Source organism: Strix aluco, chromosome 1, assembly GCF_031877795.1.
Source record: "Strix aluco isolate bStrAlu1 chromosome 1, bStrAlu1.hap1, whole genome shotgun sequence".
NCBI classification, from domain to species: Eukaryota; Metazoa; Chordata; class Aves; order Strigiformes; family Strigidae; genus Strix; species Strix aluco.
In genome coordinates, this window is record NC_133931.1 from 99,141,338 (window position 1) to 99,161,961 (window position 20,624).

At 39.9% G+C, this 20,624-nt stretch overlaps 2 protein-coding genes across 11 annotated transcripts in view; one reads left to right on the top strand and one right to left on the bottom strand.

The window, feature by feature from the left end:
• Nucleotides 1-3,960, top strand: part of DTNBP1 (dystrobrevin binding protein 1) — a 70,118-nt gene extending 66,158 nt beyond the window's left edge. For all 4 annotated transcript variants that reach the window (XM_074828958.1, XM_074828985.1, XM_074828968.1 and 1 more), the window contains exon 10: nt 3,062-3,960. In XM_074828958.1, the coding sequence (XP_074685059.1) occupies nt 3,062-3,309 (248 nt within the window). In that variant the 3' untranslated portion in view covers nt 3,310-3,960. The remainder of the gene's footprint in view (nt 1-3,061) is intronic.
• A 716-nt stretch (nt 3,961-4,676) lies between these two features.
• Nucleotides 4,677-20,624, bottom strand: part of JARID2 (jumonji and AT-rich interaction domain containing 2) — a 225,289-nt gene continuing 209,341 nt past the window's right edge. For 6 of the 7 annotated variants that reach the window (XM_074828927.1, XM_074828896.1, XM_074828936.1 and 3 more), the window contains 6 exons: nt 19,882-19,987; nt 18,867-19,049; nt 12,579-12,709; nt 10,334-10,517; nt 8,701-8,808; nt 4,677-6,604 (listed from right to left, as the gene is read on the bottom strand). In XM_074828927.1, the coding sequence (XP_074685028.1) occupies nt 6,428-6,604; nt 8,701-8,808; nt 10,334-10,517; nt 12,579-12,709; nt 18,867-19,049; nt 19,882-19,987 (889 nt within the window). In that variant the 3' untranslated portion in view covers nt 4,677-6,427. Of the gene's footprint in view, nt 6,605-8,699; nt 8,809-10,333; nt 12,710-18,866; nt 19,050-19,881; nt 19,988-20,624 lie in introns of those variants that run through there. The other variant, XR_012623778.1, reaches the window with a different exon arrangement.

The window sequence follows — 20,624 nt, forward strand, 5'->3', positions numbered from 1 at the left end:
ATAAAGTTAATAGGGGATGTTTTAACAAACATCAACAGAAAGTTTGCGGTAGTTAGGTTGGGGTTTGGTTTTTTTTTAAAACTGCTTTCTTAAAATTTGTCCAGACTTTTGGCATTTTGAAGTAAATTCGGACCAGTTGTATAGTGTAAGATCTTCAGTGAAAGTTTCAGAGACATGGTTCAACCCAGCAGTTCATATATGTAAAACATGACAGTGTTCTGGAAGCTTCTGAATAGTGATTCTGACACTGCAGCTCTTTTCATGTAGCCTTCTTACTTCTTTACGCTTTGCCACGTTGCATCATGATGAGGGATCTGCATAAAGCAGGAATTAGTACTACTGGATACTTTATCCACTAGGAAAGTATGTTTTCTTAACTAAAAACTTCAGTACTAAAATGCCTTTTTCCAGAAGAGCGAAAATGAGTTTTCTTGGGGGAGATGATGAAGCTCCTTTAAATGTAATTCTGATTTCCTTTGAAAATACAGGTTGAAATATTCTTTATACAAGTACTTGCAGTAAAAAAACCAGTATACATTAAATCCTATCTGATATTTTGGGATATGTAAAGAAAAACGTTTATAATATCTTGGGGTAATTTTCTTCCTCCTTATGTAAAGGTGATTATTACCTGCTGTGAGCATGAAAAGCTTACAGTAAGTAGTCAAGGCACACTTGACTACTAAAGATTTTTATGTTTTATTGCAAAAACTAAATTCAGATGGCTGGTTTTGGATAGGCAGCCAATCAGTGCATTATTACAGTTGATCATTCTTGAGCATGCAAGTAGTTACAGAAAATATTTTCCCCTTGCTGGGTCTTTGGCAGATGTTGGACCAAGAAGCTCCTGTCTTAACAACAAACAGTGTAACTGGACTATCTAAGTGTAGAAACTACTAGGTGTGGTTGTTTTTCCTGAACAGGTGTAAAACTTATTAGCCTTTGAAAAAATACATAATTTATTTTGCGCTGTAATGTATTACAGTGTGTATGTATAGATAGTGTATATATTACATATATGTACATACGCTGTAATACAAGGTTATGTTCTAGCACTGTAACCTTAATTCAGAGATTGGATCGGCTTGAAGCAAGACTTACTCCTCCACAGTTACAACTACTACAGTGTAACAGTCCTGCGAACCTCGCTATTGTAGTTCCAGACGATTCACTCCCCTGAATTAGAAGGGATTTTTATGCTTGCTCTAAGGACGTGGCACCCTCGTATCAAGCCAAATATGCAATAGTCTTCATTCTCAGAAAAATGAGATGGCTTAAAGATAACTCTTCATTTTGCTGTCAGTGGAGAACTAGGTTGGTCAGGGCAAGACTTGTTTCACAATTTTCCTGAACACCACAGAATACAGGTAAGTTATTTTAGTATCTGGTGAAAATTAAAATCAGCTCAAGACATTAAAGCATTTTCAAATTTGTCTTGCTATAAGCCTTGCCAGCTTATGGGCATTGGTTTTGCAACATTTCATGATAGTAAGTGGAATGGAAAAATTTACTCGTTCTGCCATTCCAGAAAACTCCTCCTGTGTGTGCATTGTGTAAATTAATCTAATGCATGCTGGTGTGCACAACGTAAAGACAGGTGTCTTTAAAAACATGTTCAGTATAAATCCGTGTACTACCTGAAGAAGGGACTCAGTAGACCTGCTAGGCATCATGGACTGGCGCAGCACCCTGGAGTGGCAGGGTAGTTTCAGTCCAGGCAGGCTGGTCAGCTGTCAAAAGTTGTGAATGTTGTAGCACGTGTTTATCCACTTGTGTTTAAACTGGAGACCTGCTGAGGCATGTTCTCCTTTGGAGTTCCTGGGTCCCAGGGAAGCTAAAACAATGTCACATACAGGGCTACTTGCTGTCCAAGTTTAGGTCCAGAATTTAAGATTGCAGCTAGTTAGGGCAAGAAATGTGCCAGAGCAATGGTGTCTAGTACAAGCTTCTGTTGCCTCCGGATTATGTGACTCTTCTCTTGTTAAATTTTAACTCGGATACTTGGTAAGACTATGGGAAACAGTAGTTTGAATGGCTCTGCAAACTGCCATAGCAGAGGTAAAGTGCAGTGATCAGCTCGTTTCCATCCAACCCTCCTGAAACATTTTTTTATAAAATCCCACAGGATTTTAAAGTGTTTTCTCACTAAGGTTACTCAGTGCTGAAGCTGGATGCCCTGACTGTGGAGGAACACTTGTTAGGTAGAGAAGGAAGAAGGGGATTTGGCAGATCACACAGAAAGAACGTTCAGATGTTCCCCTATTTTAACTTCTTATTTACTGCCAGGAAGTGTCTAGAGAAGGGGATCTAAGATAATTTTGAAATCTGAACTTGCAAACTGCAAGCAAACACCATTACACTGAACTTGCTTATAAGTTTTTTTGCACAGAGTATGGAGGAAGCATAGTCTTAAAATCCCATTCCTGTGCACTTGAACTATGATATGGCTTCACCAAAGGAATGCTTTCATACTGTGGGCAAGAACTTGTTTTGCTTCTGCATCTTAATTTTTAGTCAAAGCCAGAGATTACTATTATGGCCTGTCTCCTAGCTATTTTTTTTTTTTCAATTTCACCCAGCTTTATACGTGTTGTTCAGTGGGACAGTTTGTCTGGAGGATTTTCCTATTGGTGACAATTCTCAGCACATGCTGAAGTCTGAATGGACTTGATCGAAATCAGAGTTAGGAGGATTAAGTGGTCTTGGGCAACAGGTGAACTGGACATCAGTGACATCTCTGAACAGTCAGAACTGAATACTCCTGCCATCTTGGCTTACTTGATGTCAAGCATTAGCAATTCTAGAATGAGCGAGAGACATACACACCATCAGAAACAGATTAAAACCAGCCTGTGGCCCATATTTGAAATCAACTTCAGGAAAGCCGAAAGGCAGCTTTGAGTTTTGGGAGGGTTTTTTAATGGTGCTTTGCAAAAGAAGCAAACCAGCCTGAATGCAACTCATTAACCAGTGTTAAGGTCAGTTAGTTAATATACTGACTTCTCAATCCACTTGCTGAGCCACAGCTGATTTTTGTTGTTGTTCTTTTCCCAACTATAAGGGCCCGACTCCAACACCTACGTGAATGAGATAAGTCTTCAGGTTCCGAGCCAGTCTGAATTACGACAGAAACTGTCTTCACTGTCATCAACCTGTACCGAATCTGCCAGCCAAGATGCAAGTGAAGGAGAGTCTCCAGTTATTCAGTCTGATGAAGAGGAAGTTCAAGTGGACACTGCTCTTGCTGCTGTAACTGAAAGAAAGGGTGCTTCAGATGTTAGTGATGAAAGTGACTCTCAAACTATTTGAATCTTAAAACCATATCCTTTAAGAATGACTTCTGAATGAATGAACAAGTGAATGAAGAGCTTGCCTGTGTAACAGTTTGCTAACCAAGCATAACAGCCAGATCTTTTTACTTAGTAATACCGCCTTTTTACAATATTGCCAGTCATGTGGAGGTTGGTTTTTAAAAAAAAAAAAATGCCTAAAGCACACACACTTTAACAGTAGTCTTGGGGCTCAGGGGAGCAGTAAAACTGTTGTATATACTATGTATAAGAGAATTAAAGGGGAAAAATACAAGTTACTTTGACCACTAACCTTTAAATGGCTGATGGGAAATACTTAGACTTGATGTGTAATACTGAACCCAAATTGTTCCTTGCATGTTTTCAGCTGCAGCAACTGAAGATTTAGGATCCAAACCAAAATGAAAAGTTATTTTCTACTCTTTACTACCTACTGTCTGCCTACTGCCTTGGTCTACTAATGCAGCAGTGTCTACTCTCTCACACTTCCTGTTCAGGACCAACTTAGTTATCATAGGTGTTAAGGAAAAAAAAAAAACTGAAAAGGAGGAGATGCCTATTGAAATGTTACACTCCTCGTGGAGCAGATATCTTAGCATTGTATAAACGTACTCCTCTTTCGAGATAAAATAAAGTATTTCTATCCCAACCATGTCTTTTACTTGATTACCCAAATATTTTATCCATGACAGTGAACAGAGGAGACTAATTCAGGAATCAGGGGAAGAAAAAAAAAAGGTTATTTATCCTGAGCACCAGTGTAATTTACTTTTCCATGGTAACATCTGTTTGACTACACTGATGCAAGCCAGCAATTTGAGGGAAATAAACCTGAATGAATTATAAATGAAGTGTGTACATTTTATAAGCCTTAGGACTTACAGTCATCATCATCTTACTGCCATTTTTTTCTGCAGTTGTTTTTCTCTCTAAAATGAAGGTCTGAACATGTCTAATACCTGTTTCTTGTCAAGTCTCACACTCTATTTGCAGGGATCTGCTCTCCTTTGAGAAGGCTCCTGGCTCCTGCTCTTCATGCACGGAGGGAAGGAATGTAATCGGAAACAGCGTAAGTAAAAGGACAAGCTGTGATGTAGATCCCTTCCAAAGACCTGCCCTGACAAAGCCAACGGTTGGCAGTGAGGCGCATCCTGCTGCTTGCCAGCTGGGAAGCAGCCACTTTCCTTAAGGATTCACTCTATCATCTCCTGTTACCTGACAGAGTGTTTCCTGACCTCTCTGGGACATGAAAACTAGAAGCTCACTACCTACAATTAGATATTTACTATTTAACGAGGCATCTGTTGAAAGAAATTTTTCTTGAAGGAGCTTACTTTACTCACTTTTCAGAAGACAGACAAAATGTCAAAAAAAGTTTTGTTTTTTTATTAAACCTCGTAGTACAAACCTGGAAAGTAAACAAAAAACTGGCAATAAACAACATGAAGTCTTTCCTTACAAGGAAAGAGAGCAGAGCAGCGCTAATAAATTAAATGTCAAACTGTAAGCCATAGTCAGAAGTTTACTGTCAAGAGGGAAAAGTACACAGCAAGGCCATAAAAACCAGACAACCACATTTGAAAACACTTGACTCTGTTTATGTTATTGTTAAATATTCCAAAACAGTTCAGTCTTCTGCAACAACAACCAACAAATTGTATTATAGGACTTTCCTGACAGTCACCACTGGCAAGCTCAGTGCAATATGGGTAGCTACGGTATTGTTGAATTCAATTACGAAACAAAACAGTTTGTGAAAACATTTTCCCTTTTTTATTCCACACATACTGTACACACAACCAGAAAAGGGCAACAGCTACTCCATTATTATTTTTTGTTGTTGTTCAGTGATGTAAGCAGCACTTATAAATGTTACAAGAAAAACCCTGTAAGCATCCAATCCAACCGATGAAGAAAGTGAAACGTAAGGCTTTTCTTCATCTTGTCTCTTCGCCATCCCTCCCCCCACCCCAAGAAAAGGCTCAAGTATTTAAAAAAATTTACAGGCATATGTACAAAAGGTGTGATTTTCTTTTTTTTTTGTTACAACATGAAGAGAAAAAATAGACAAGATGAAAGCAAATGCATTTTCACATTCAAAAGAAATATGCAGACCTGCTAGTGGCTCTAAATGTGATCATATAATGAAACAAATTCAAAACAAAAATTAATGCTTGACTGTGTAAAGGTGTGAAAAACAGCAGTGGAATGGAAATGGAATGTTAGAAAGATTGCACGTCTATGACAAAAGAAGCACTTATGGCTTCAATCACTTTTTTCTTTTTTTTTTTTTTTTTTTTTTTTTTGTTAAAGGATGCTATTGAAGGGTTTTTGATAAAGTAGCCAACAGCACCAAAAAATAACAGAATGGATTTCCTAATGAAATCAGGCACAGTTTTCCCTCACGTGACTCCTCAAGGCAGGCAGTCTTTTTTCCTCCTTTTTTTTTTTTTTTTTTTAATTTTTATTTTTCCCCCTCAAAACAGATGCATAGTGATGTGCTGGTAAAAGAGAACATACTCCAAATCTCCTCCTTTTGCCTACAGTTAGGAAACAAAGTCCATCTTCAGCTGCCATAACCTCCCAAAGAAAGTGTGTATTCTCCAATTTAAAAAATTACAAAACTCATCTTGCTGTGACAGAATAAAAGACATCCAAAGTAAAGCAATTTCTTTCAAGTTTTTGTCTCCTATCCCTTTTCTCTCTAGAAAAATCTGCTCACATGACTGGAGAACAAATTATAAAACACATCAAACTTTAACCTATTCAAAAAATGGGTTAAAAGCCTTTTTTCACAGTTACCAAAAAGGCTTTTTATTTTTTCAGCCATAGGGACAATACAAATTAATATTTTATCAGCCCCTTGCCGGTTTTAAAACAGTGAACATACGGCAGTTTAAAAAAATCAGACTGCTGTATCTATCTATTCTAAGTACAAAAAAAAATTCAACAGTTTAATGCTAAAACAAAATTAGTTCTCTAAAACCAGAAGAAAATCTTCTTTAGAGCTAGTGCAAAGACAGCTTGTATTCTACAGCAAGTACTCCAAACTATGGTATAATAATTACAAAAAATATATATAAATTGACAAAATGAGAGTGTTGGCATCTTCAGGATTAACTTGAAGCACTTTTGGATGAACTGGAGGATGAAAGCCTAGATGATGGCACGTCTACTGTTGCTCTCTTACGAGGTCCTCTTTTTGGTGTAGGCTTGCTGATACAGTTCTCAATGCTGCCATTTTTACCAGATACTTTTCCACAGATTTGATTGACTAGACTGATTATTTGTTCCTGTTCAAGAAGTGGAAAAAACAAAACACAAATTAGCATCTGCTCTTTCTCCAGACACTTCTGATGGACAGAGAGGTAGTGCTGCCTTTTTAACTCAACAGAGGGAAAACAATCTATATATTTGGAAACTGTGCAGAAACTTGGTTCATATACTCCTTATTCACAGCCAGGAGTTGTATAAAAATTACTGTGTAGTAGTGCCCTCACCGAAGCTCCCCCCCCCCAAATGAAAAGACAGTAATCAGCAGAACTAGAAATGTCTGAGCTCTGACCACTAAGCAAGAATAGAACAGCTGGGCTGCAAAGTTACTTCCCTAAGGTCAGAAATGTTCTTCAGATACAATTTAAAACCCACTGCTGAACAAGTTATAAATGGCATAAAATTAAATCCATAGTAACACTGCATGTAATTTACTATTTACGAAACAGTTCTTTAAAATTTAAGAAAAAGATTCCACTTTTTCCTTGTGACATTGTTGTCACTGGTTACAGGATGCTACTTTTGTTTAATGCTTTTTAGGATCTCTGGGTGTCCAGGTGCTCTGAGCCTGTGCATAAAGAATGCCGGCTTGCTGCCACGCAGAAAAAGGGCTACAGGTCCGTGGCACTGTGATCAGCAAGAAACAGGAGTCCTTGAACTGCACATCAAAGTGTCTTGGCTACACTGCCACTCCTAATTCCACTGCATTCAGGGGTTTGCTGAAGTTTGGGCGGGGGAAGATTTTTCTGAACTGTCTGTCTCATCCTAGTGAGAATGTTGAGAAGTTATTTTTGTGCAAAGTTGGAACAGCTTCTTAATTAAGTCTACCTAACAGGTAAATAGGTTTAACAAGTGGCATTTGACATGCAGGTTATCTCTGTCCCCATTCACAGCCCTCAAAAAAAAAAATGCTGTAATAATAGCCAGGCATGCAGTTAGTATCTTTCAGAAGTGTAGAAATTTTGTGAGAGTTTTTTTACGTTTGAAAAAAATAATAATCATCATCATCATCCAGTGCTGGAGGAGAGGTTTTCTTGCCTTTCCCAGCACAGCCTAAAATATCTCTTTGTCATTATAAAACCTAGCAAAGTAATTATGGTAAGGGATTCTGCTGGAAAGAGTGGCTTTGAAAACCTCAATAGAATTCAATAGAATCTGTGAAAACATAGGACCGAGTAATCGCAGGAATAAGAGAAATACATTAAAATTTCTGAATAACTTCCTGAAACTTTTCAGTATTTATCACATTACAAAGGCAATTTCATTGTTGTCCTGGCTTCATAGGTTGTGCTTGTTCATACCTACAGTACCTGATACCAGAACAATTAAAAATGAAGCCGCAAGGGCATGATTTTCCTCAGACCTACTTGACCCCTTTGGGTTTTTCCCCGAACCTCTATGTGCATGCATCAGAAACTGCTGAGAAGCTCGTCTCAAAAGGCTACTTGTCCCAACACTGATCTTTAAGAGCTGGTTTAGTAATTTTTCCCACTGCTTCACTACCCAGTTTGGGCTAACAGTAAAATGCTCCCCCCCTCTATTCCCCACCCGTCCCCTCACTCACAAGGGAGAAGTGGCACTAACTGGGCAGGTAAAGAGCCACTGCCTGACTGTCCTGCACCGTAGCATTAGCCCAGAACCCAGGCACTGTCCTAAATCACCAACTTGAGTTCTGTGATGATTCATCATCACATTTGCTTGAAGCCATTGCTTGACGTCTCATCTACAAGTACTCTACGAGTTTGCTTTAAAAGAAGGTTCAGGCCAAGTCAGTGTGAACTTTCAGTTATCAACAGAGAGGTTATCCTAAAGTTACAGAAGTTACCATAAATTATCCAGTCAAAGCACAGCCTCCTGTTCTACAGCATCCCAAAGCATTAAATGGCTTCTCTGTTCTGTAATGCATATTCATGCAGTTCATGCTTCAGGTTTCATCTTTGTAATCATGTTTCCCACTCTTTCTTTTACTTAGATCATAATAAAGCACTTTCTTCCCACACCAAAAAAACCCCCAAGCAGTCTCCTGAGGTCTTGGTAGGACAAAGGCAGAGTTAAGTCTACTCCCAAGTTTTCGGTATCAAAGCTCACCAGCATCACAAAGCTATATCATACAGACCTCATCGTAACGGTACATCATTTTCAGTCCCCGACAAGACTTCTGTTTTTCCACATGCCGCAGGGCACACTCCAAGCAGAAGACAACGTTTTCATTCTCCTGTACAACCTATATAAAAATGCAGGGGGGGAGGGGGAAGAAGTGCAGTAAGCTCCAAACTGTAGCCGTGTTATGCACACAGTATTGAATTATTGTCTGAATTAAACCTGTATTTTACTACAAGTTAGTAGAAGGAGGCATAAACAAGAAGCATTACACATTGTGAAATTATTCAGAATGTGTAAGAAGAAAGTACATATCCCTTTTTGAATGCTAATGTTGGCAAATACATGCGATTTTTAAAAAAACCCACCAACAGTAATGCAGGCCAAATCCAAATAATGATACATGCATAAAGCTTTATTGGTATCTAATATGTAGCCTAAAGCTTTCTTGAAGGCAGCCGTTTCCTGTTACTTTAAATGCTGTCTTGAATAAGGATAAAATCAGAAGCTTAGCCACAGGATTCCTCAGCTACCATCTCATTCAGCAGAGGTCACATTTGCTTGGCTGGCTACCTGCCAAGCCTACACATTTCAGCTTGGAATCTGACAACCAAGTTGACTTTTTGTCCCTTACCACTGTTAAGAGTGACAAGGAAAAATCCCTCCCTCAATTACACTTGTTCCAGAGCAAATGGACCAGAATTAAGAGGTTTCCGTTGGTTGGTTTTTAAAATAAACTCATTTTGGAGTTACTTCAAACTAGTGCTGCTTAAGCAGCGGTCTGCGGACATGTATAAACTGAGCATGTTCTATCATAGGGAGAGGGAGGGAAACAGCTACATCTGATCATTTAACGGTTACAATGTATTTCCATCAAAAACCTAACATTTATAACCAAAAAAACCCAAAAGATGACAGAAAAAAGGACCGAACACAGACTCACACGCACTGTATTATGTTTAGTTAAATATCTGATCTTGGTACGTAAGGTGGTGGGAGGGGCTTTTAGTATCTTTAACGAAATTGATGTATTTCTGGGTGTTCTGCACACAGCCAAAAACCTGACAGTGTCACCACAGTGGTTAGCACACCTTCAAAAGCCAGTAGGTAATTACTTCTAAAAAGAGAGAAAGTTTATGGCATGACTTGTATTTTTGAACAGACAGGTTGGCAAACAGCAGCTTAGCTTGACAGATAGGATACATCTACCCTGCAATTTGGCTTGCGGGGAAATTGTCGCAGCACGGGTTGTAGCTGCATGCCTGAGACTCGGGGCACGTATTTGAGTTGCTAGCTCATCCCAAGAACTGTTTTTCCATGACTTACTACTACTGGCAACCTGCAGGTATCTTTTCTACCCCTCCTAGTGCAATGCAGACATGCTCATGGGTGTCTGAGAGCAGCTGAGTGACTAGTTTATCCCTTCCTCAGAGCGGGAGGGAAGGTAGCTTGACACCAACTGTTGTCTTGTCACCGCTGCCCAAGGCAATAAATGTTCTGACACAAACCGAATCGACATCTCTGCGTCCTGTGTGGAGGGTGTGAGATGACTCTGTAGTCATGTGCTGCCCCTCGAATACTTCTAGTCCGTTACAGTAGGCTAGAACCCGGGGGACAGTACCCCAGCAGTGGCAAAGGATTTTACTCACCATGGAAAGATAGCACAGGTGCTGACAAATCTGACATCTCCTCTCTGACGTTTCTAACTGCAACCACTTTCGAGGCTTTTTCTTTCCATCCATCCCCGTGCTGCTGCTGTCGTGGCTGCCATAGCGCGCTGAAGAATGGAGACCTGCCTCGTAAAGCTGCCGCCGCTGCCTCAGCTCCGTGTCCCTGTGAATGTTTTATGCAATTAGAGATCGGCATCGCCTCGTACCACCACAAAGCCATGTACAATCACCCTTTTACCACAATCATCACTGAAACCTTAGCTCCACACAGCAAAGCCCTGAGTGTTGTTGGAGGTTGGTGCCATTGCCTACGCATGGTGAGAGACAGCCAGCACCGCAGAAACGCTGCCTAAATGCAAAAGCTATCCTCTCCGGATTCTAACAGCGACCACTGTATCAAGCCAGTGGTTCTCAAACTGCTCCACAGAGAACTGGGGACTGCCGAGTACTTCCTGGAGGTCGATGGTTGCTCGGGGCCATGTGGAGAGTCGGGAGGTGTGGCTAACACGACTGTCATTCCTGAAGTTGCCAAAAGCCACCTTGAGGAAGAGGAGCCGTTGCTGTCAGCAGTAACATAGCCACCTTCATCAGGAGGCAGAGATGAACCAAGGACCTGCTGCCATGAGGTGCTTCAGGCAGGAAAGGGGGTGCAGGGCAAGTGATTGTGCCAAAAGACGAAGATCTTGCTGTACACCCAGGGGAAAAAGAAGGAGATGTCAATTAAGAATAAAGACCAAGCCCTCCGGCCACCCTTCACCCACGGTGTGTGCAAGGTGGACAGTACTTCCCTATGCTGAACTATACAGCATTAGGAAAGCAGGTCGGGTTGGAGCTGAGTGGAAGACAGCAAGTGTGGAGTGAGCTGAGCAGATGGAAGGGAAGAATAAAAAAGCTCACCACCAGACACAGCTGAAGAGGGGTGAAGAGCCAAGCTAAGCAAATGGCATGGGCAAACTGAGCAACCAAGGCAGATCAGGAGAGGCGGCAGCAAAATACACAGAACAAACAAGCAACACAAAACAAAGGGAAAAAAATATGGCATAGTGTTCCACTTTGGTTGGTTTTTTTCAGGTTTTGCTGTTTGGGATTTTGTTTTACATAAGCAGCCACAGGAAGGACCGATATCCTCCAGAGAATTCCAACCTAAGCATAAGAACAAGTTTGAGAACCACTCTGATAGAGGTCGATGTGATGGTCTAACAGCAAGCACCAACATTTCTGTTTCACGTTTCGCATTTGCAGACTTTTCCTCTTCAAGGAAAAAAAAAAAGCACTTGGAAGTGATTATTCCCACAGGGGAACCAGCTGCAGGTAAAGCAGTCAGCACACCTCTTTGTATTTCTTTCTGAACACTAAAACAACACATGGGCTGTTTTCCCCTTCATTATGTCACTGGAAATTTTCCAAATGAACATGCTAGTTAGTTAAATACAGTTTGTAGATTCCATTCATCAAAACTTTCTTGACATCTCGAGTACCAGTTGTCACAAACTTGAAAGATAGGTAGCAACTACATGGTAGGGAACAAAAGAAAAGATCATTACACAGGAAGCCAGGCAACATTATATTTTCTTTTTTTTTTTTTTTTTTTACCTATCTTAAGAGAAACCCTAAACATGTTTCCCTAATACTGGGGAGAAAAAGGAGTGTGGAGGTTTTTTTCTTTAAAACGTTCAAGTTCTAAAGCAAGATGCATTAGCACCCATGCACAAGCTCAGTGGTTTAAATCAAGACAACTTTCCACTATGCAAAGCACCTTCTACAGCTGTAGTGCAACAATCTTGATGCTGAAGACAAGGGTTCCTGGTGCAAAACCCATTACAGGCATGGATTGACAGTGGCTACTGATGCCAAGAGGCTGAAAAACTGAAGAAAAGTATTTAACCACTTGGCACCACGTAGCTCACCTAACACATCAGGAAATCTTGACTCTCTGCACCAAGAATCAACAAAATAAAAGCCCAAGGCAAACTAGTTTTAATTCTTTGATGGTGCCCAAAGTAGGGAATTCTTAGAGTAAGACATCCTAACCACGGGCACTCTCACATCAGATACAGCCAAGGAAACTGCTTCTTCCACATGTGGCTGTCTTCAAGTATGTTTGCTGGGCTTTTGCTTGGTTAAGCGGGTGAAAGACACGCGTCTGAAAGGGTTACTTACGTCATCCACCTCTGGAGTCTGTCAATGAAAACAAAATAGGTATGACAGGCCCCCAATTCGTTACCTGAGCTCTCCAAGAAGTGATGATATCGTACTCAGAGTCGGTCCGTTTTCCTTTTTTGCTTCTGCTGTTGCAATCTGATAGAGCAACTTTTCCATAGAAAATGGTTTGGCTATACGTCGTCTCTTCATTTCCTGGGACAGAAATTGCCGAATTAGTTCTTGAGCAAATTTGAAAATAAGAAGTTATCCAGAATGAATTCAATGTAGCAAAAAGCAGCCTTTTAGAACAACCAAAAGTACGAGCTTTCTATAGTCCAAATTGAAGTATTTATGTTCCTAACTTACATCCAGCACCTAACTTCATACTGAAATAAACTTATAATTGATCTTTTCAGTGGAAAGCCAGGTTCTCAAGTGCTTTGCTGAATTGGGTCTTTCTGTTGAAAGGACTAAGAAGATTTTCTGCACGTGCTTTAGGTGAACCAATGCCACGTTGATCGATAAGAAATCAAACTGTATGCTATCTTCTAATATGCTTTACTGTGAAATTTAATGCAGAGAAAAGTCTGCATATACAAAGAGAGTGAACCCAAATGCAAGTATTCTGGTGTCACCACATTTCAGGTATACACTTTTTTCAAAAAAGAAAATTAAACTTCATCAGTGGAAAAAACAAGAATAGGATAAATGTGAAGAAAATGAGAAAAATTAAAAGAAGAAGGATGCCCAGACATAGGTTAGCATGCAGTTCACTGAAGCGGAGGAACCAACAAACACCTCAGAATTCCCTCCCTAAGAATTCTTTTCCTGTGGAGGCCAAGAGGAGTAACCCAGTCACTCACACTATTTGCACTCTCAGCCATCCATTAAGATCTAGTCTTCTGACTGGCTTGAAGCCCAGGACTGCTATGATTTTGCATCTTTTACAGCACCAAAGATACAATTGGTGCTTAAGAATTAAAGACAACAACCAGCAAAACAGGCAGATATCAGGGAAAAGAGACAACAGGCAAAAGAGGCTTTCAGTTCTGCTTAGTTTTGCCTGTTACCAGTTCCCACCTCCCTGTTGTGTAAGCTTTTAAAGCTGCATCTTTCATTCCTGTCAATACAAACTGAGAGATTTTGGTAGCTTTAACCCTTTTGATAGCTCTTATGTAGGAAAATTCCTTGATTTACTCTGCAGTTGGGAAAAGTCTAAAGTTTTCCCAGTGTCTAAAGAGGTACGTTTTGTTTTATACAATGTCTGAGAAGTTTCAACTGATGCCAACACTGGAGCATAATGTGAAGGTGCCACTTCAGTTAGGAGTTAAGCCCTGCAAATACCTACTTATCACAAAAATGAAGTTATCTTTAACCTTAAATTTTTTTTCACTCTGTTTTATAGCCCTTATTACATGCTCTTGGTATTTCTTTTATCAGAACCAATATATCATAAAATTAATAATTTTTAATAGCACAGATTGCATGCATTGAAGTGATAACTAATATACATCTCATAAAATGGATTAGTAACCTTTGGTGACCAAAGAAGCATTCAAAAGAGAGTCACAGGTAAGAAAAGCGTTCTTCAGAAGGTTCTGCCAGAGCCTCCCTGGGGTCAGAACTGCTGCACTTTTAGGAGTGGTATGATAAGTTTTGTGGCATGCTAGATTTGCATAATGTATTGTCCGAGGCTGCATATGAACAGCTACTCCAAGCCAGACCAAAAGCCCAGACCAAAACAACACACGCAGCCAGGATAAAAGGCCACAGTGCTGGAGGAAAAAAAAGCAAGGTACGCTCCTGCTGGCTGGCTGCTCAGGGATCTCCTGAGCCTGAGACGGGTCTGTGCTGTGTTCAGCACAACTCACTGGATCTGTGCATTTATATGAATTTCTGATTCACCTTTTTCATACAGTACTGAAATATACAGATACAGCACTGTGTGTGCTTTTGACCTGCTGCCTAATCATTTCTTTTAATGACATATTTTTCAATGTTATGAAAGAGCACTAATATTCATATCACAATTTTCATCGCCCTGCCACTTGTGATCTGGTCTTACTATCGTATACGTGTCTCAGTTATCAATTTTCCAGGCTGAGTAGTCCTCTTATATTTAATACAGAAGCTAATTCATACCTCTGATCATCAGTCTCCACAGTGCTTTTTCTAGTTCCTCTATATTCCTGTTGCAATTAAGAGATTCAGAATTGCTCAAGTATTCAAGCCATGGCCATAGCAAGAGTGTACACAGTGCCATAGTGATGCTTCTGCTTTGTTCTCTATTCTCTCCTTGCAATTCCTAACATCCAAGGTCTACACCCAAGATTTAAATCTCTCCAGAGCACTTGGCTGGCAGCTCCATAGGAATGCAAAGACCTCTTTTCTCAGGAGCAAGAGCTCATTCAGAGCGCATCACTGTGTCTGTCAAATTAGGATTATATTTTACTCCCAAATCATTTAAAATTTATCAACTCATTTTCTTACTCAGATCACTCAGTATCATGAAAACTTTCTGTAACACCTCATAGCTTTAATTTTTGCTGTCATTACCATAAACAGCCTCAGTATAAAGGCTTAGTTTTGCTATTCACTTTCCTTTCTAGACTATTTACGGATACGTTGAACTGTACTGGTCTTAGTACAAATTCCTGAGGAGTGCAGAAAGAGACCTCCCTCCATGATAAAAACTGACCATGTGTTCCCATCCTCTGCTTCTCTTTAAATCAGTTATTTTTCAGTGCATGAACCTCTCCTCTCAACCCATGGCAGCTTAATTTCTTTAAGAGCCTTTTCTGAGGATCCTTGCCAAAAGTCTTCCAGAAATGCTCACAGACTCCATCAACTGCAACTCTCGTCTGTACATCCTTCCAAAAGTTTCAAGGCCTGGGGGCCATGACCTCACTACAAAAGCCAAGTTGATTGCCCTCATCTCATTCTTTTCTACATTCATTTTTTCTTTTGGCCTTTAGGAAGTTGTTCTTCAAAATCTCTTTCTGGTCTGCATTTGTGTGTGTTTACATGCGTCTTGCTAGAGTGGTTGTTTTATTTGCATTTTCTTCTTCTGGCCACAAAAGGGATTTTTTGGTCTCATTTCAAACACTCCTTTCTCCTGGTGTTTAGCCATGCCAAGTTTAGTGGGGGTTTGCCTTTTGAAATTTTTCTTTTGCTAGGCAGTGTGCATGTGTTGTGAGCCTCTAACATGGCATCTTTAAACAATTTCTATGCTGCACGCAAACACTTAACCCTTCTTTCTGCATTCTCAATTTAACAAGCTTTCTTGTTTTTATGCGAGGCTGTCTTTTGAAATGAAACACCACAGTAGTGGATATTTTGCTTTTTACTGCTCTTTCAAGGTTCTTAATCTCTGCTCACCATCACAGTGCAGCTCCTTCATAACAATGTTTCGAACTGGGCTCCACCATTACTGAGAAGTGAGACGACAGTTCTTGTGCGGGTTTCCTGACCAGCTGCTCCCTGAAGCCATTTTGGTTCTGTCATCCCACTATCCTAGCTAGGGGGATGATGCCAGCATTTTCTCTCATCATCGTGTATCCTGTCCTCGCAGCTTCTCTCACCTCCTTTAGTATGACACAGGCTCTGTCTACACACCATCCAGGACGGCGAAGCAGGAGCAGCACATGTGCAGAGCGATACAGTTGATGCCGAGGATCCAAACACCCACCGGACGTGTGTGTGTAAAGCCAATGGCTTTACTTCAGAGCACTCCAGCCAGGTTCTGGGGCCATGCCACCACCAGTGTTTGGAGGACATCAGGTGCACTTCTGGAGGGCCTCTTCCCATTTGGTTTCATCTGAAAACAACCTGGTCTGCTCAGGCTAAGTCAGCTCTGTGATAGGAACCAAGGAGTGGTAACTGTGTGGCGTTTTAAAAGCACATTCCTCACCCAAACTAAAACTTGGTGGGGGGGGATACATATAAAGCCCCTGCCAGCATCTTGGCTGGGCAGTCAGGAGCACGGTGCTAATACCATGCTTTTCCTATTTAAGACAAAAAGATCAGTGCACAGAGATTCTGTCACTGACAACAGGGTTAAACCTGGCTTATTTGACCGTAAGCTCTCTTCTGTGTGCAGCAGTGCTGCTCCAACTGGATGACGAACTCCAACTTTCCTATGTACTTCTTCCTCTCGTATTAACGGTAGTGGCCGAGTCTCTTCTTTCCACCAAGTTTCTAGTAGGCCCTATACCACCAAAGCCCTCCTTTAAAACCAGACATTGCTCCTTATTTCCAAACCTCTAGACTAGAGTGCATTCATTTACTTCAATATTCTGTTTTCCTGTTTCCTAAATGAGTTTTACTGACTTTGCCCAATGCCTTATTTGAGGATATGAAGTTACCCCGTTGCCATTCAAAAAACAAACTCTTCCACCACAACTGTAAACCTTCTCCTCATCCTTAAGTTTAAAATTTCAAGAACTCTCAGGGGTTTTTTTTAAAAGCCAGCAACCTGATTCCATGTATGGTTTAGGTGAAACCTGTCTGTCCCTTTACACAGGCTTTATACAAACTCTTTTATTCCAGCAATTATCCCAACTCCTTATGAACTGAAATCAATGCAATTTCAGATGCAGAATTTCATTTTTCCATATATTAAAGGAGATTGAGCAGTCATTCAATACAGAAATGAAACAACATCATTTAGTAATATAAAGAGAGTTGCTATAAAAAGATCAGGTCACAGTATCACAGAATGAAAACAAAGTTAATGTATCAAACAGCTGAAAACTGTCAGTATTGCTGTTGCGAATGGACAGACAGGAAGGTACAGTTGTTTGTCAGAGAGTTCATTAACAGTCCAAAAGGGGAATCTTGCTCATTACACAGAACGTCTCTCAACCTCTGAAAAGCACAGTCCCGGCCAGCCTTTGAAAATGGCAAAGTGCCTTGTCAAAGTGAAGGAACCAAGGAAGAATTTCCAAAATTTAGGGGAGTGAAGAACATAGGATAGTTTGAGGAAAGAAGAGGAGGAAGGAAAAAAGAAGAAGGAAAAGAACAATGCAATAGGTGTTTCCAGAGTTATTTTGATATAAACACATATACTGTGGTTCTTGTAAAGTTTGTGAGAGCTGTGACTTCAGTTTCCAAGGTAGGTTATAATAGATTGGAATCTGCTGGATTTTCAGTCAGCTTATATTTACCCAGTGAAAAGCTCTTAAAAATTAATCAAAAGAAACTGTTCTTCAGAATTTGAGGCACCAAGAAGAGCTTTTTAATTGCTGCATAGTGATTTCTGTCTCTTACAGGAGTGGCATTTTCACAATATCAAACAAGTGTTCAGTAGAGCAATAAATACAGCATATGGAGTTAATATAATTATGTACCTTCAGACAGAAAAGGTTAGCTTAGGATTTTCATTCCTTTACCTACATACAATATACAATTCCCACCTTTCCCCAAAATAAATCTGTAATAAAATAACCTTTTATTTCAAACTAAGTTAATATACTGTTAGTATAACCAGGCTGGAAGAATTCCATTAACCCTAAAGAACCAAGACCTAATTGTGGACATATTACATTTAATTACTTACTAACCACTTGGTCTGAGGCTGTAAATGATGATTTACTAGTGGCTTAGCTATAAAACACTACCAAAATAGCATCTGTAACCCATAGTGTATTTGAGGAGGTTGGGAACACAATTAGTGATATATATTCTTTGTCCAAGAACACAGAAATGTAGCCAAAATCATGATGACTGGACAATTCATCTGTTTGTTTCTGCAGGCAACCTGCCTCTGTTAGTTGTGTGAAAAGGGAACAGGAAGATATTTTTATATACATCTTAGTATCGGATGGGCTGGTCAACAAACCTAAGGATTTTCAAGTCACTGAAATTGAAAAAAAAAAACTGAAATTGCCCTGATCAACAGCTTTTCCTGAATGAAGGGGCAGAGAAAGACAAGTAATACAGCTGTATTAACTGACTCTGCCTACCACAGGAGCTAACAAGCACAGTTATTCAGATATTTGCACCTGAGATTCTAATGGTTCTAGAAAACACCACTTAAAAAAAAATTAGTAAGCATAATACAATATATTATCATTAGCTCTGAAGGGATTCTGAAAAGCTTCCTCACAAACTGGTCTGCAGGCATAACAATCTTCTGAATTGTTCAAATATACAGAGGTTTATAGCTGTCAATTATTAACTCAGTTGCTCTTCTGAAAACACTGGATCACCTTATGCCTTGCAGAACCTTTTCCTTTTTTTTATTTAATAGTCCACAAAAATATATGTAGCTGTACTAGTCTCACAATGCTATCAATCCTGGAATGTCTGGTTTGTTGTCGTTTTAGATGGCAGGGACGTGAATCCATTTTAACTCCTTTTCTCAACTTACCTTGGCTGTTTTAAAACCCATACTTGTCCACTGGGTGGTAGCAAAGTGCACTGTTTCAGAAACACTATAGCCACAACACACTTTAGACACAAAGGATCCAGGAAAACAGACAACAAACTGCCCGCTCTGCTGTACAGTACGGTGCACCCTGATCCCCTCCTTACACAAGATTTCTGGGGAGATCTAGAAAGACATAAAAGCAAGATTAAAAAAAAATAAATCAGAACTTTCTTTTACAGTTAGATCCCCTTCCTTGCTGGGTACTGCACGTTACTTGTGCAGAAAAGCTGTGCTCTGCTAACAGCTCAGCTCTGTTCGCTTTCTCTCTTCCCTTCTACACATGCTGCAGCTTAGTGTTTGGAGTGAGAATTACAGAAGTAGCTCTTTTGAAACCAACAGTTTAAACTTTCACTTGCTAAAGCATCTCTAACAAAGCCTCAAAACAATACTACCTACTACTACAGAAAGTAATGCAGGCCACTTGGTTTTCCATCTAGATCTTCTCAGACTTGGCATTGAGTCCACCTTGCTACTACACTTCTGTTAGAGATGTTAACATGGATAGCTGAGGGAGGCTTTTTGTTGTGGGCTCCCAAATTTATACTTAAATGCACTAAATGGAAATTGCTATATACAAAATAAACAAGGGAGCAAAAAATATTTTTAAATTGTTTGATGTATTAGGCTTCTCATATCCATGCTGGCATCATAAAATGTCAATCATGGCAGAATAATTGATTACAGAACACTCCCTTTGTGAGGTTAAATACATTATGGACAGTATTAAAAAATGGACATTTATTGCACTGTCACATTTATTTTTATTTTAACATGTGAGCCTTGTTAGAAAAATGCCATGTGGGTAAACAACTGCAAGTAGAAAGTAGCCAGATTTTAAGAACAGCCTCTGCATCGTTGTAGTGTAAGACAAAACCAAAATAAATCCCCCAAACAACCAGCCTTCTGATTATCCTTGGGTTCTCAAATGGGAGTATCTCTCCCAGTGTTAACCTACCATTACATTACTTTCAAGCATTTCCAGCCCTGGAGTGCCATTGGCTTGCAGCAGGGTATGTACCACATCATCAAGTTTGTTCTCCTCCGCAGCAGGAATGCAATACCTGTTGTTTTGTCAGAGGAAAAGAAAGAGATTTACTGTGGAGTAAATAACGGTCCACAGCTACACAGTAACAGGCAATTCAGACCAGGACATTGATTAAAAGAATGAAATTAAACACAGGCTTTCCCACACAGTTCTTTTTGGTAAAACACTGAGGATTCATGGAAAGCTATTTATTTAGACTCAGTGTGATGGTGTTCACTAGATGCCAAAGGACACCAAATCCCCAAACCAGAAATGTGAAAACTCAGTGCTCTGCAGAATCAGAGGAGAGAAATCAGCAATAGAGTCGTGTTCATTTTAATGGCACCAAAACAGCTAATTATGGGCAGAAGTTTGCATCTCGTTAGCACCAATATATATTCTGTTATCTTTATCATAAATGGCTGTATTTATTATCTGTGCATCAAGCAAAGAATCTTTTTATTTAATAACATTTTCTGTTCGTAACAATCAAGAAACCACAAATCACCTTTACTGTTAGCACACAAAGTAGCCTAAGACCTTCTTGCTTTGCTTACTAAACAAATCCCACATCTCTCTTCTCCCTTGCAATAAAAGAAAGACCCAACCAAGAGCAGCCAAAGCAGCAAGAGAGATTTAAAACTCTGCTGGGTATATGCCGAGTTGCACATCCT